Here is a 16,255-nt window from a genome sequence, read left to right on the forward strand (position 1 = left end):
ACAAAACTTTAAAAACTTGGTAAATAAACTGTTACCTTTTAGCCTGCATTCTAGCATATAAGCAGTGTTCTGCATAAAACCTTGTTATATTGTCTAATATTGGGAACTATATTAAACGTGATTTTTAAAAAATCCTAACTAATAAAATGTTCCTTCTCTGTATCCTACATGCACATGATTACGTTTTTTTTTTTTTTCAGTGAACTTTATCTTATTAAGATGGTGACATAAATATACAGGGTGTTCGGGATAAATTTGACATATTTATAATTAATTATATTTTTCCGTAAGTTACATGTATTAACACACACTTCTCTTCATTTAAAAGTTTGGACCCTTCTTCATTCATATACAAGATGTCAGAAAGGATGGATAGCTGGAACCCACCTGAATCATGGAAGAGAATAACTTGTATCATGATGATTCGTGCCCGCCATCAAAATAAGGATATTACGACTGCTGCCCAATGCTCCCTGAATACAGTAAAAACAATCAGGCATGAACTAGAGACTTGCAATGGTGACTACGAGGATGTAGCAAGAAGAAAGATCCCTAGCAGACGATCTGATTGCGTTCGTACAGCAGAATTCCTCGCAAATCTGCAGGAACAGGTGTTGAAGAACCCTGGCATTGGAATTCGGGCTTTGTTCGTGGAGTTGCTAACTGTAGTCAAGCCCTGGATAACAAGGGTAGCCAATGGTAGGCCGTATGTATGGCAGCAGGATTCGGCCCCTTGCCACACCTCTGGGAAAAGTCAAAAATGGTTGTCTGAAAATTTCTACGACTTCACCAGTCCAAATGTTTGGCCTCCAAACTCCCCAGACCTTAACCCCATGGATTATTTTGTATGGGGCGCAGTTGAAAAAGACACCAATCGCACTTCCAGTAATACAAAAGCCCAGTTAATGGATAAAATTAAAACAGTTTTTGCGGCCCTTCCCAGGGAGACTGTAGCATCAGCTTGTTCGAGGTTCCGAAGCAGAATTGAAGCTGTGATCGATGCTAATGGTGATTATTTTGAGTAAATCTTGTTGATAGTATTGTAATTAACTCTGCCTGTAATGTTTTTTTGTCAATTCATTAAATTTAATAGATACAAAGAAGATTTTCTTTTTCCTTACGAAACTGTCAAATTTATCCCGAACACCCTGTATTTATGATTATCCATAAACCAGATGTGCAAAAAATTCAGTATGCACATTAAACATTAAGAATTAAAACTTGCTTTCTTTTTTTGACTTTTGAGCGGTTTAATACCAGAAAATAGTGATTCCAATATGTCCTTTCTCCAGAGATGCCTACACAATGAGATAAGTTTATATTATGCATTATGAAATCAAAAGATTACAAACTGTGCATCACAATGATGGAACTGAATTGCAGGAAACTGATGAGACAAGTGATTTTAGGTGGAAGGATTTCGAGTTCAGATGGATGACTAGAAAAGTGGGTAAAATAGCTTCAGAACTTTCATTTGGATGCTGAAGAACACATTTACAAGTGGAGTTAAAAAAATTCATTATCCTCTTGATAATGTCTTGATATGGTATGAACTGGTCACCTGGATTTCTTAGGGATGTTTCACACACTGGAGAAGATCCAGAGACAAGTGACCAAAATGGAGAGTGGTCCATGAGTGTTTCCTGTGGAAACACTCACCGCTTTGGTTACTTGTTTATAGGTTATAAAGCTTACTTGATAGGGAGAGGGAAATGACAGACATATTACTAAATGAGCTTCATAAAGCAGATGCTTAAGAAATTTCCAGCACAACGAAAAAGAAGAATACAAGGAAAATTGTTTATCTTCCTGGGATGTGTTAACAAGGGTGTGAGGATTAGATATTTTCTGGGTTAATAATAAATGAGTGGAATGAATTGCCAGAGGAGGACAGAAGTGAATTCTTCAAACAAATGAGTTTAAGGAAAGATCAGATAGGTATTGTGTGAACAGTGGTTGATAAACACCTCTCATGATGAGCTTTCAGATATCACAGAAGTTACCACATTATAATAATAAGAATAACAGACAACCTGCACTACCTGGAGTTTCGTTAATAGTTATTGATTAAACTCAAGTAATATAGAAACTTACTCCTCTTTGAACATAAGCCATAGAAAAGTTGATGAAACTTGTGGTCATTCTTGACATTTCCAAGTCATCTGATCTGGTATGGTATATAAGAGCAGCCTGGAAAGTTCTGATAAACACCTAGACAATAATGATATTAAAGCAACTGATATAATCACAAGAAAGAACATACTAGCAGCAGAGTTATGAAGGTAACTTATGTTCTTATATCTTCATATGTTCTTTCTTGTGGTTATATCAGTTGCTTTAATATCATTTTTGTTCTAGGTGTTTATCAGAACTTTCCTGACCCCCCCCCTTGTAGATGCCTCTTTATCAAACTGTCTTATGATCTGTCCTTTGAGAATGAGTTGCACGTTTTCTCTTCTCTCGTCATTCAATGCGCATGTCATGGTGAATGGTTTCCTGTCTGCAGATCACTGAATGAAATAACATGTGTAGGATAGCACCAGGACTCTCTCTCTCTCTCTACATTAATGACCTCTCAGTAGTGCTGTATCCTATTCATAGTTTGCTGATGAGAGTGCAATCCATTCCTCTTCTTCAACATTGTTTGGACTCAAACAATTCAAGTTTAATGTTCAAGACATTGAAAGACACTGAATCTCACTATTCTCCAAAACAGTGAACCTCAGTGCTACCAAAACACAACCCTATCTTGTTTCTTGGAAGAAAGAACTTACTTCACTTTCCAGTACTTCTGATATTCCAATTTTCAGTAAAACCAGTGTTTTCATTTCTTGAGTTGATCTTCACATCATATCTTTCCTGTCACACACACATTAATCACATCCATTATCTCCCAAAAAAAAAAAAAAAAAAAGGATCCTCTTCCATTCAAGCTACTACTGCTCCCCTGAACACTACACAAATTCCAGATCTGCAAACTCAGAATACTGTAATCATACTTACTACTATCCAACAGAGGGTAATCTGCTTAATAGATGAATTCTCTCTCTCTCTCCCATCAACTCCCTCTAATCCAGGGATGGGGAACCTTTTTAGTATCAAGGGCAAAAATTGCTAATTTAAAAACTTCCGCGGGCGACTGGTAAATTTTAACTCTTATATATAGTGTATGTAGTGTGCAATAAATATCTTACCAGACGTATGACGGTCGTATTATATGTAATATAGCTATTTTTGGTTTTGTATATTTAATTATTTAAATTTAAATTATTATAAAATTTTATTTACATGTACATACAAGTACATCAGCAAAGGGGCGAACTGAAATACTCACGGGCAAGGGGTTCCCCACCCCTGCTCTAATCACTTACTCAAAAATTGCTCTCTTACTGCACAATGTCTTTTCTCAATGCTTCACCCAAACTAATCATCATTCGCTTTCCTCTAAACATGTAAGAAGAAAACATCTGCTAGTCCCTTCCAATCATAATTCAGCTTCCAACTTATCAAACCAACCTCTCATCCTCCATTCTCAGGAAATCGTATGGAGAATGCTGTTCCATGTAACAACCCTCTACCATTTTCTCCCAATTATTTGAACCATCAGCTCTTCAAGAAACATTTAATAGTTTCCTTCATCTCTTTCCTCATCACTTGCCCACACATGGCACTGATGTTATAGATTTCATGCTATCTGAATACCAAATAAGAAATTAAAAGAGAAGATAATAGTCATTTGCTCTTGCATTATGAACAAGGTGGCAATAATTACCAATGCAACATGATCATAGAGGATGAAAGACAAGTGCCCCATTGAAAGTGAAAACAAGAAATTCATGGAAACAACCATCATATAGGTTCACTAGCACAAAAACAGTTCAAGCTTCTACCCAACTGGTGATTGATCTATGTCTTCGGGCCATGAATAGTATATGCAGAGATTCCTAAACTGGAAGGGAGAGCTGCATATTGTTGATATAAAACTTTTTAATGGCATATGAACATTTTAAAATTCTCTGATGTTTAGAGTAGTTTATAATACAGTACAGCAAATTCAAACTCATAGATATGCCAGTTTTAGAAAGCAAATAATGTTCTTATTGATGTTTCAGATGTATTTTTTAAATTTGCCAACAATATAGCATAAAAAAAAGCTGATTCTTTGATGCAATACTTGATATTTGATATATTTAATTTATATCATAAAAAATATGTATACTTAGAGTTAATTTTCATGTCATATCTGATTATTTGAACTTGTTTATTAACATTTAGAGGAAAGCCTACTAAGAATAGTATCAGTTGTAACATTCAAAGTGCTGAGGTTTATAAAATGACAGGTATATTGAGACATTATACAATAAAGGAAATAAGCTAGAATGTAAAAATTATAGAACAATTGCTTTACAAGTCACCTTGGTAAGGTGATGATGATAACATTGACAGAAAGACTGAGTACACAATTGTAAACATACCTTGAAAACAAAACAAGAGTCCTGGTAATGATAACATCACTAGAGAAATAATTAAATATGGTGACGAAAGTGTGGTTACAGAAATACACCAACTATGTCATATGGTATGGAATTAAGGGAAAATGCCAGAAATCAATAATAGTAACATTATACAAGAAAGGAAATAAGTTAGAATGTAAAAATTATATAACAATAACCTTGACAAGTAACCTTGGTAAGGTGATGATACTGACAAAAAGATTTAGAACACAATTGGAAACATAACTTGCAGACAAGCAAGCAGGATTTAGGAATACAATTCAACAGATTTTGACAATGCAGCTAATAGCAGAGAGAAAAAGCAAAGGAGAAAAAACAAAAACATATATACTTGCTTTGTTGATTTTCAGAAGGCATTTGACAGTATCGAACAGAAAGTGACAATAGCATTGCTTGAATCCTATGGAATTGATAGAAAAACTAATAGACATTTTAAAAGATGTTTATAAGAATGTGATAGCAGCAGTTAGAATAGGTGAGGATTTGGGAAAATGGTTTAGAACAAGCAGAGGTACTAGACAGGGGACCCAATATCACCAAGCATTTTCATCGCACAGTGAGAAAACAATGGACAAAATGAAGGAAGATGTAGGAATAGTGAGAAGGAGGAAAGATTGAGAAGATGTAATTTGCAGTCTGGTGGACAGGAGGAAGATGGGAGATATGATAAAGACCTACAAGTTGATAAGGGGTTGTTATAGGATCAATGCTGGAAAAGTTGTTCAGAAAATAATGGGAGAACCAGAGGTCATCCCTGGAAACTGTATAAAGAGGGTGTGAGTAGGGGAGTGAGAGGCAGGTTTTTTTTCATGCAGAGTTCTATATGATTGGAATGCCTTGAGGGAGAGTGTGGTGTCGTCTTCAGGGAGTTTGAGTGTGTTTAAGACATGATGAGCTGTGTGTGTGTGATAAAAGTACCTCCCAGATGAGTCTTTGACTCCGTATATCCAGATAAATTAAACATTTTATTATGTCTCAGATAAATTACATACATAGATACAATAATAGTTGTATATACACGTGTGTATATATATATATATATATATATACAGGGTGTTCGGGATAAATTTGGCATATTTATAATTAATTATATTTTTCCGTAAGTTACATGTATTAACACACACTTCTCTTCATTTAAAAGTTTGGACCCTTCTTCATTCATATACAAGATGTCAGAAAGGATGGATAGCTGGAACCCACCTGAATCATGGAAGAGAATAACTTGTATCATGATGATTCGTGCCCGCCATCAAAATAAGGATATTACGACTGCTGCCCAATGCTCCCTGAATACAGTAAAAACAATCAGGCATGAACTAGAGACTTGCAATGGTGACTACGAGGATGTAGCAAGAAGAAAGATCCCTAGCAGACGATCTGATTGCGTTCGTACAGCAGAATTCCTCGCAAATCTGCAGGAACAGGTGTTGAAGAACCCTGGCATTGGAATTCGGGCTTTGTTCGTGGAGTTGCTAACTGTAGTCAAGCCCTGGATAACAAGGGTAGCCAATGGTAGGCCGTATGTATGGCAGCAGGATTCGGCCCCTTGCCACACCTCTGGGAAAAGTCAAAAATGGTTGTCTGAAAATTTCTACGACTTCACCAGTCCAAATGTTTGGCCTCCAAACTCCCCAGACCTTAACCCCATGGATTATTTTGTATGGGGCGCAGTTGAAAAAGACACCAATCGCACTTCCAGTAATACAAAAGCCCAGTTAATGGATAAAATTAAAACAGTTTTTGCGGCCCTTCCCAGGGAGACTGTAGCATCAGCTTGTTCGAGGTTCCGAAGCAGAATTGAAGCTGTGATCGATGCTAATGGTGGTTATTTTGAGTAAATCTTGTTGATAGTATTGTAATTAACTCTGCCTGTAATGTTTTTTTGTCAATTCATTAAATTTAATAGATACAAAGAAGATTTTCTTTTTCCTTACGAAACTGTCAAATTTATCCCGAACACCCTGTATTTATGATTATCCATAAACCAGATGTGCAAAAAATTCAGTATGCACATTAAACATTAAGATACATATAAATCAGAATTAAACATAAGAAATGTGAAGCAGTTATCAATTTAATGATATTCTGTAATTGAAAAGAAAAAAAAAGCACATTCAGAAAATTGAAAAGCATTTTTCAAAACAATGGTGTCCCACTCTGTTAAAAAGGAAGAGGTAAAAATACTGTGAAAAGAATCAGATGGCAAAGTAATGATTCTTAAAGGAGGGTGACTGAAGCAGCTACAGAAGAACAGTAGTAAACATTATTCAAGAGAAATGCAATCAAGAATACATATCAGTACTTAATTAAGACAGAAAAAAAAAAAAGACATCAGGAACTTGAAATGTGGAAAGCAACTGGAGTAGGATGATTGGCATAGCTTTCTACCAAATTGAATAAATGGTGTAACAAATTTTCCATGAGAATAAACAAAAAAAAGCTAGAAGTAGGCCAGAACAAGGGAAAACATCAATTGCATTCTTATTGCAGGACCTGTAGAACAAGTAAAATATTTCAGATCTTGCAAAGTTTTCAGTGAAAAATTAACTCTGGATCTAGGCAATACAAAACTGGTGTAATGAGGAGCTATTTGAATAATTTTATATGGAATAAGAAAGTAATTAAGTAAATATGTAGTAAGCTAACAAGCAATGTAAAGATTAAGTAAATCAATTATAACTTATTAGTCTCAGATTTGAGTTAGAAATAAAACAGTCCATCAAAGATGGAGGCTACAGATGTGAGACTTTTGAGAAAAATTAGTGATGTAAACAGATAGCATCAGACTCAGCATTATATTAAAAACAATGATGCATTAGCTACATGAAAGTTGATATTGTTTGCATTCAAGAAAGTGTGAACAGAGCTAATATAAAGTGGTATAGTCATTTAAACAGGTAGCAAAACAAATGTGTGATGGTAGGATGACAGAAAAAGATCAAGTGGAAGACTAAGATCTACATGGATTGATGCAATTTGAAGACTGAAATATAACATCTCACAGGATACGCTGGAGTTCTGACAGATAACAGACCATTTGAGCAGAAATTATTGATAAGGAACTTATCGCCATGACATATCGAGTATGGGTAAATACATTGAAAGAATGATGTGACAGTGCATCCTCCAGTTCATTTCTCTTCCTTAGTAGAATTAGACTTTTTTTTTTTCAATTGAAGGTATATTAGCAACTCTCATATGGATGTAGCATATTTTTTCTCCTAGAAACTGAGGTTTTTAATCCTGCTTATCAGAAAATTAAGAGACAAAAATACTATTAACAAGTGGTAGATGTAGTGTGGATGGTGGGTTATGTAGTATATTAGTGGACAGTGATTGCATAGTTTGAATGGTGGAATATACAGTGGGTAGAGGTTGGATTAACTAGCATAGATGGTAGGTTCTGTGATGAAGAAGTCCTTATACTCCATTGAGGTGTCATGTAATAGTAAAAAAAAAAAAAAAATGAGGTTACTAATGTAAATTATCATGTAGTACTATTATAGTACTTGTATACTCTTTGAAGGTACATATTGGAAATTTGATAAAGATGAACTGACATTATATTTCCACATAACATTAGTTCAGATTAGAAATGTGATATGGCAGCATTTATCCATTGTATTTTCATCTAATGCTTTCGTAGACATGAAATCTAATCATCTCGTGGCTTAGCAAAGGGTGGCTGATAGTTGCCTACTGATTTCTAATAGTTAGTGCTAAAAGAATTCTGCTTATGCCTTGAGAAATATGGAGGCCATAAATTATTTAACCTATCTTTCACTTCATGTTAGGCTCATTGGCTGGTCACTGTCAAATAACTTGGCTTCTTAAAACCTTATTGCTGCATATGATAGGTTAGTTAATCCTGTCTGCATTTGCACGTGTTCCTCTGACCAGTTTGCCTGTTTTTTGGGATGAGAAATGAGCAAACTGGGGAGAACAGGAAGATAAACCCTGCTGTCCATATAAAACTTGTTAACTCATCTTCACTTGAAAAATTCTGATAAAGGTTGTTGCATTCTTCACATTTGGGATTCCAGCATAGGTCTTTCCAGCTCATAGGACTGTTGATATCAGCTGAGCTATGGAGGCTCTTAAATACAGACAGATCTTGTCAAACATGGACAGATTGTCTGAAATTTTTTACTTTTTACAAAGAATTAATTTACACAAACAAATACCATGTGATAGTGATGTTTTCAGAATTACGTCACATCATGAAGATGCCCAGCACTTCATCAGAAAGCTTTGAAGAATTTGAAGCTTTTAACCTCCCCCATTGTGGATTTTGAGAGTAATCTTTGTGAGCTTTTTTTAATTTGAAGGTGACTTAGCCAATCTCATATGGGGGTAGGTAGCAGAGTTTTTCTCCCAGAAACTTGAATTACTCGTCACACATCAGATGCAGAATTCACAGAATTTACAGATAAAGCGATTGATGGTTGTTAAGTGCTGTTGTGCATAAATGATGGATTAAGTTGTGGAGATGGTGGATATTGTGGAGTGGTGTGTGCCAACTCATGATGAAACATTGGCTCCTTACAGGTGTCTTCTAATAATAATAATAATGAATTGGTTATCATGCAAGCATGCCACTAGATGATATAACTGTATTGGCATTAATGGTAACACTTTAGGAGGCTTCCAAACCAGGTAATGAATTATCTTGCTGCCACTATTATGCTAGTGACTATTTTGCCTGGAATAAGCTTCAGTAGCAAGGGAGGGGACAAGAACTGCTGAGGCCATGTTTTGCAGACATGTTTATCCATTGGTTAGTAGAGTAAAGAACATATTACTGTAGCTTCGGTGCCCTTCCTAATTTCATTTCCAATAAGGACTATGAAAAACAAAGCACAGCAAAATAGATTACTTGTAGATAAAGGCAACCCTTCCTAAGCCTTTTAGATTCACTTTACAAAATATGTAATCTCTAGTTCCATTCTATGTGATATTCATTTTCATCTCCATTTAGCAAACCAATGCTATATTTTTGAAACAGATATTCAAATTTCATCTTCTTCAAAGATTACTCATTTCAGCTTCCTTAATTACACACTAATATGTGTAATTATGGAATGGTGTATACACACACCATGTCAGAAGGTATCCATCTTTCAAATCCTCTTTATAATATCCTGTGGCTAAAAATTCTCTCTTTATTCCATTTCATTTCTGTTGTAACTCTCTTAATCTAGAATAAATTCATGTAAAGATGAATATATTCTATATTCACACTCACATATCCACAGAGTTGAACTCAAGATGTTGGATGGAATGCAGAAATGCCATCCACTAGGCCAACAAGGTGACTATATTATTAGTAACTCGGTGTTTTCTGAATAGCTTGAAAAATTGAGTCTTTCGGATTTTAGAGAGCCCTCCCCCACTCAGAATGAAGCTTTCTGGTGTCACATGCTTGTGTGTGTGTGTGTGTGTGTGTGTGTGTGTGTGTGTGTGTGTGTGTGTGTGTGTGTGTGTGTGTGTGTATGTACACTGCTTGGAAAGAAGGCAACAGACACCCATGGGCAAGGTGCATCATGCCATGTAACAAGTTGTGTTTCTAGCTGGGTATATATATATAGAGAGAGAGAGGGGGGGGGGGGGAGGAATATGATGCTCCCAAGTCAGTGCAACTATGTCCAGGTGAAATGGCTGTGAGAAGGAACCAACAGAGTTTGAAAGAGGTGTTGTGATAAGACACCATGATACAGGCCTATCTGTTCAGCAAATTGTTGACAAATTGGGCCATCCCAAGTCAACAATTAGCTTCACATTTGGATACATAGTGAGATGGAAGCACAGGGAGTCAAGTGCAAGTACTAACTGCAGTAGACGACCCACCACACTCACATGACTGTAGGGTGCAATGAAGAATTATATGTAAAAAGTGCAATTTTTTGGCTGACTTATTGAATTCAGAGTTCTGGGCATCAATTGGAACACAAATCTGCACAAAACCATTCAGAACTGAGGCTCAAAACATGGGGTTTCCATGGTAGGACCGTAAACATAAACTTTGAAGCTCAGAAAGCTGTGTTATGGAGTGACAAATCACTCTACCAAGCAGATGGGTGGGTGTGGTGGATGCCCAGTGAATCTCTTACCAGTGTAACCCCAACTATGAAATTCAGAGGTGGTGTGATGGTATGGTCCTGTTTTTCCTAGTTTGGCCACAGGCCTCTGTTTGTTGTGCCATGAACATTGAACTCTAAAAGTATATGAAAATTCTGGACAGTGCAATGCTTCCTGTTTTGTAGCATTTCTACAGAACTGGCCATTGTCTCTTTATATATAATATGGCTGCTGCTGTAACTCTATGCTTTGTGAATGTAAATCTCACCACACCTGACTCTGGTCTCAGGTTGTTTTGAGATCAGGCCTCTACAGAGCCCTGATCTCAAACCTATTGAACATCTGTGGGATGAACTGGCGCATTGGATGAGGTAAAGGGGCTTCTTCCCCATAACAATTCAGGTCATCATTACATGTTTACAGGAAGAATGGTCCAAAATTCCCATTGATCGCTATCATACGCCTGTGAAAAATATGTGCCATAGGATTGCTGCAGTCATCACAGTGAAAGGAGGTCCTAGTGGTGGCTGTACATACTTATATATATATATATATATATATATATATCATACGCCTGTGAAAAATATGTCCCATAGGATTGCTGCAGTCATCACAGTGAAAGGAGGTCCTAGTGGTGGCTGTACATACTTATATATATATATATATATATATATATATATATATATATATATATGTTAAGAATACCAAGTAATTTTTAAACCTGGTTTTACTCCATTTCCCAAGTAAGCAAACAGACAGAAAGTCAAGTTTGCGCCTGCAATTGATGCAAGTCTAACTGATCCTACAGGTAGTGCAAGATCAGGGCAACTCGTGGTAAAGGTGGGGCAAGCTCCGATCACTAATCTTAATATTTACCCTTATTTACCCTTAATGCCAAAACACATCTCCAAGAAGGGGATGCATGATGTTTTGTATTAAAGGCAAGGGGCCACTACCCAGACTGGTTTCGATCTTTATTGAGGCCTCATCAGTGGGAGCTAGGCTAGAAAATACCAAGATTTAGTAATACAGAGCTCATAAGTATTTTACCAGAACAAGTTGCCATTAAGGCATTAAGGGTAAATATTAAGATTAGTGATCGGAGCTTGCCCCACCTTTACCACGAGTTGCCCTGATCTTGCACTACCTGTAGGATCAGTTAGACTTGCATCAATTGCAGGTGCAAACTTGACTTTCTGTCTGTTTGCTTACTTGGGAAATGGAGTAAAACCAGGTTTAAAAATTACTTGGTATTCTTAACATTTATTATACCCAAGGTAAAATACTTTCTACATATATATATATATATAATGACAACATAGCAGAATTTACATAGCTTATCAAAACATGATCTACTTGCTGAAATGGACAAAGTTTTCTCTCTCTTGCTTTTCTTAATCAAAGTTTGGTGAAAGCAGCGTTTAAAAAAACTTATTAAAAATATGGACAAAATGCTATATTGCTAATAAATATGATGCAGTTTTGTCTGAAAAGCATAAAGATAAAACATATAATAGTACAACTAAGCAAATGAATTAAAATGAATTAATTTCTCATTCCCCATGAATTTAAGAGAATATATTCATTTCATTTCCATGAGAATGATTTTTGCAACCATTTCCAGTAAAGTAGTGGAAATTGAGAAATTGGGAATTATGCTTTGAGAGTGAAATGGGTAGATTTGGGAAAAACATTTTTGAAATTTGTTTGGTACAAAATATGATTCGAAAAATTATGTTGATATTATTGATGTGATAAATACATGTTAGTTTTGTATACTTTCTATAGGTACTTTATATGCATTTTCATTATTGGTTTTTTTTTTAATATTATGGGAAGTTTAAATTCATATTGAAATCTTAAAAATAAACAGAACACATTAAAAAATGCAATGATGACTGAAACTTATTTTTCTGCACTCTAAATAAATGTCTTTTATAGTTCACATAAGAGGAGAATCAACCAGCGATAACATAAGTCATAACTGGTAGTTTATTATATATTATTTATTATTTTTAGTGACATTTCTCACCCACAAAAAGCTGATAATTTATAGCACACTACTTTATGTGGGACAGGAGTTAGCTAAACCAGAATAAACAATGCAGCATTTTTCCAGGAATGGTGCATTGTAGGCACCGTTTACATGGGGTAATTTAAAAAGTATCTAATTTTAACGTTTCATTTTTATTTTAGATATATGATTTTGCAACTGATAAAGTGAAACAGTGCATTGTTTTTCTCATAAACAAAGAAACAAAATTTCTTTGTTTATGAGAAATTTTAGAATTGGAATATTAGTGCCTTCCATGATTATATAAATGGTTATAATTTCTATTTGTTTTTAATTTTGAATTTTCTCTGTTGGAGAAAATTTCCATTTCAAAACATTTTTTAAATGGAAACTATCAACAAAGAAATAAGTGTTTGGAGATAGTTTCCATTTCAAAAATGTTTCACTAGATAAAGCAGTTTGTTTTAGCTGACTGATTGCCTTTATATATATCGTTGTAGATAAACCTGAAACCAAAAAGCAGAAGAGGAGCAAACTTGAAAGTGATAGTATACCTAATAGGCAGCAGTTATTTGAAGAGCCTGAAAATTGGGCATAAACATGTACTTTATTTTTAATGCATGTGTTGTACTTTTTTGGTGTAAATGCTGAGTGGGTGTATGTGGCTATGAATTATGCAGTTTTTTTTTATGTACAGATGGAATTGTGCCCTTTTAATTTGTACCAATTTTGTTGTCAGATTATACACTTGTAAATGTAAGCAGAACTTGTTTATACAGTAAAAAAAAAAAGAATTTTTTCATGTCAGAGTTTATAATGAATTTTTGAGACATTTCAGAAACAGTTTCATATCATTATGATGTATATTCATTGATTGTATAATCACTATTTTTAGTTTTTCTTTTGTTTGAACTTTAAAACATGCTTAACAAACAATTTTTATTCATATTATTCAGAATACTGTTAACAATACTTGCACTCTGCATGGCTATATTTTAGATTATTTTTGAACTTTAAAGAATACCTTATTTCAAGAATAAGCTTTTATCACATTATATCAGGTAGTAAAGTGATGGTGGTAGGAAAAATTTATCTTATTCTCTGCAATGTAACATTTTAATAAAGGTATTCATGAATTCTTTTACCAAAACAGAGATCAGAAAGGTGAATCTTCTAGATAAGTATATGGTGATTTTTCAGAGAATAGAGAAAGGAAGTAGACTGAATATAAAACTACCATAAAGAATCATTTTGAAATGGAGACAGTTTCAAAATGAAATGATAAGGATGAAGTGCATGATTTCTTGAGTCATTAGAAGGATAACTTTTTCAAAATGATGATTCCAAACACAAAAGGTTGTGTACCTGTAGAATATATTAATGCCAATTTAGCTAGGCTAAAGATTTTGAAACTGAGAGATCCTGCATTAATCCAAAAAGAAGCTACTTCATGTCTCCATTAAACAGTGCAGTGAAAATCACCTAATGACATTCACAGATATCCATAGCACAGTAGGATTCAAGCTCATCAAGCTCATCTTGGAAAACTAAGATGGTGCTTAGGACAGAACAACATGAAATAGAATCTAGATTTACAAAAATAATATGGAAATATTTGAAAAAAGGATATAACTAATAATATTGGTTATATTTATTTGTTATCTTTTCTGGATATGGAGTAATCATTACCAAGGACATAATATTTTATCAGGAAGACATGCATAAAGTCACTTGGAAAGAATATTAAGAAAACAAACACTACTGATTATATCATCGTAGATAAAGATTGTTATTGGTAATCTTTCACCAGGGTGTTCAAAACTTTATTAGAGAGAGAGAGAGCCCTTCTAGTCACTCATAAATAAATCTCTCTCCTGGAATGCATTCACGGAATTCATTTGCAATACCTAATGGTATCCCATTTCACATACTCAGTGTATGCCATGAGAAGAATATGGACCCCCACATGATTTCTAACCACACCCTTAGCTTCCAGGGATGACCCTAAGTTTTTCTCCCATCTGCCATAAGCATATCTCATGTATCTATATTGTAAGATCCCCTCATTAACTATTATTTTTCTGTTAAGATCCCATTGCTGATTATTGTTTCTGTTATATCTCTTCTCATTTTATTCCTCAGATTTGAAGACATTCCACCTATATATGTGTAATTTCATCTGCCAGCCAGGAAACCTTCATACCTGAATCAGTAATGGCAGTGCCCTTCAGTTGAAAATTGTGTTTGAATATCTTCTAAGACATGAAGTAAGGGTTCAGGAAAGTCTGATTTTAGCTGCTTCAGCTGTAATATCAAAATAACCAACTATTTTTTCAGTTATGTTGATTACCTACTATTGAAGATTTTCAGGGGGGGGGGGCGCGCTTCCCCCTGGGATCGATTAAAAAATTCCACAAATTATAATCGTAAAATTGATTGAGATATGTAATCTTATACCCTGGGAACGTTTTGTCCGTCTTAAAATTTTATTATGGGTTGACCTGTTGCAGGATAGCCATAGAACACTTGTTTTATTGCAGTAATAAAATACGTGTTTCTGTTTTTGGTTCATCTTTTTCTGATTTTTGAACAGTGACAGGTTAGCTTGCCCTCTGTCTAGTAAGTAACAGAGTGAAGTGTGAATTGTAAATTTATAGTGAAACAAATTTAAACAAAAAATACATTTTTAAAAGGTAAGTGTATATAATTTAATATTATTTTACTTGTTAGTTTTATGATTTTTTTACTTTTAAACTGGAATAATTTAATTTAGGATTAATGAATTAATTGAATTTTAATAAAATATGCTGGTCAATTTTTTAATATATGAAATTGTGCTTAAAAACTATTAATTCTGAATACCTTTTTTTTTTCCAAGAATTAAAAATCATTAAAATCGATGCAAAATGAAAATAATGTATTTATAGTTTACATTGACAAATAATCACATAAAAAAAGCTAAAAGATGTTTATTGATGTAATTATTTAATTAAATCAATAATTATAAAAATTTATTTATGTAATTATTTGTCTCCAAGCTTTTCCCTCCTGGAAAACATGACAGCACACCCAACCGAAATGATCACGCAACTCCACTGCACTCTACATTGAGTGACTGTTGTCAGTGGTTCAACTTGATCAGTTTTTCCTAATGCTTTTCATTTATTTTTCATAAGAATGAAACATTCATTTTTAGATAACAAATAATAGTCTGGACTTTTAAGTGTATTTCTGACATGATTAGCAAAATGAAATTAAGATACACACACTGTAATGTCAGTAACATATTGTTTATTTATGCTAATATTTTATTAGTTGCAGTGACTAATATTGTAAGAGCACACAGTATGCAACATCGTTGACACATTTGCTGTCAAAAGGAATCTAAAGTTCACTTGGATAACTAGTATTAGACTTCTTTGGAATTTCTATCTCATGTGTGAAAGACAGCACCCAAATATTACACATATAAAAAAAAAAAAAAAAAGTTCAGCTACCATACTTCTTTTTCAGCCATGAGAAAAATATCCTTCATCCATCCTGTGTTATAAGATAAAATTCATCTATGCATCTTCCAGATGTGAAAAACAAGCTTGATATATGTTCTAGCTAAACATACCTTCCCTACAGACACAAGATTTAGTGGAAC

The 16,255-nt window shown here is 34.4% G+C and overlaps 1 protein-coding gene across 2 annotated transcripts in view; it reads left to right on the plus strand.

Annotated features, from left to right (window-relative positions):
- LOC150103011 (poly(A)-specific ribonuclease PARN-like) overlaps window positions 1-13,413 on the plus strand; it is a 322,707-nt gene extending 309,294 nt beyond the window's left edge. For both annotated transcript variants that reach the window (XM_090397872.1, XM_090397871.1), the window contains exon 19: window positions 13,107-13,413. Coding sequence is in view for 1 of the 2 variants with exons in the window: in XM_090397871.1 (XP_090253997.1) it covers window positions 13,107-13,204 (98 nt within the window). In the remaining variant the exon portion in view is untranslated. The remainder of the gene's footprint in view (window positions 1-13,106) is intronic.
- Window positions 13,414-16,255: the final 2,842 nt, after the last annotated feature.

The sequence above is a fragment of the Typopeltis vanoorti genome, chromosome 9 (assembly GCF_054136105.1).
Source record: "Typopeltis vanoorti isolate ZY-2024b chromosome 9, IOZ_Tvanoo_1.0, whole genome shotgun sequence".
Lineage (NCBI taxonomy): Eukaryota > Metazoa > Arthropoda > Arachnida > Uropygi > Thelyphonidae > Typopeltis > Typopeltis vanoorti.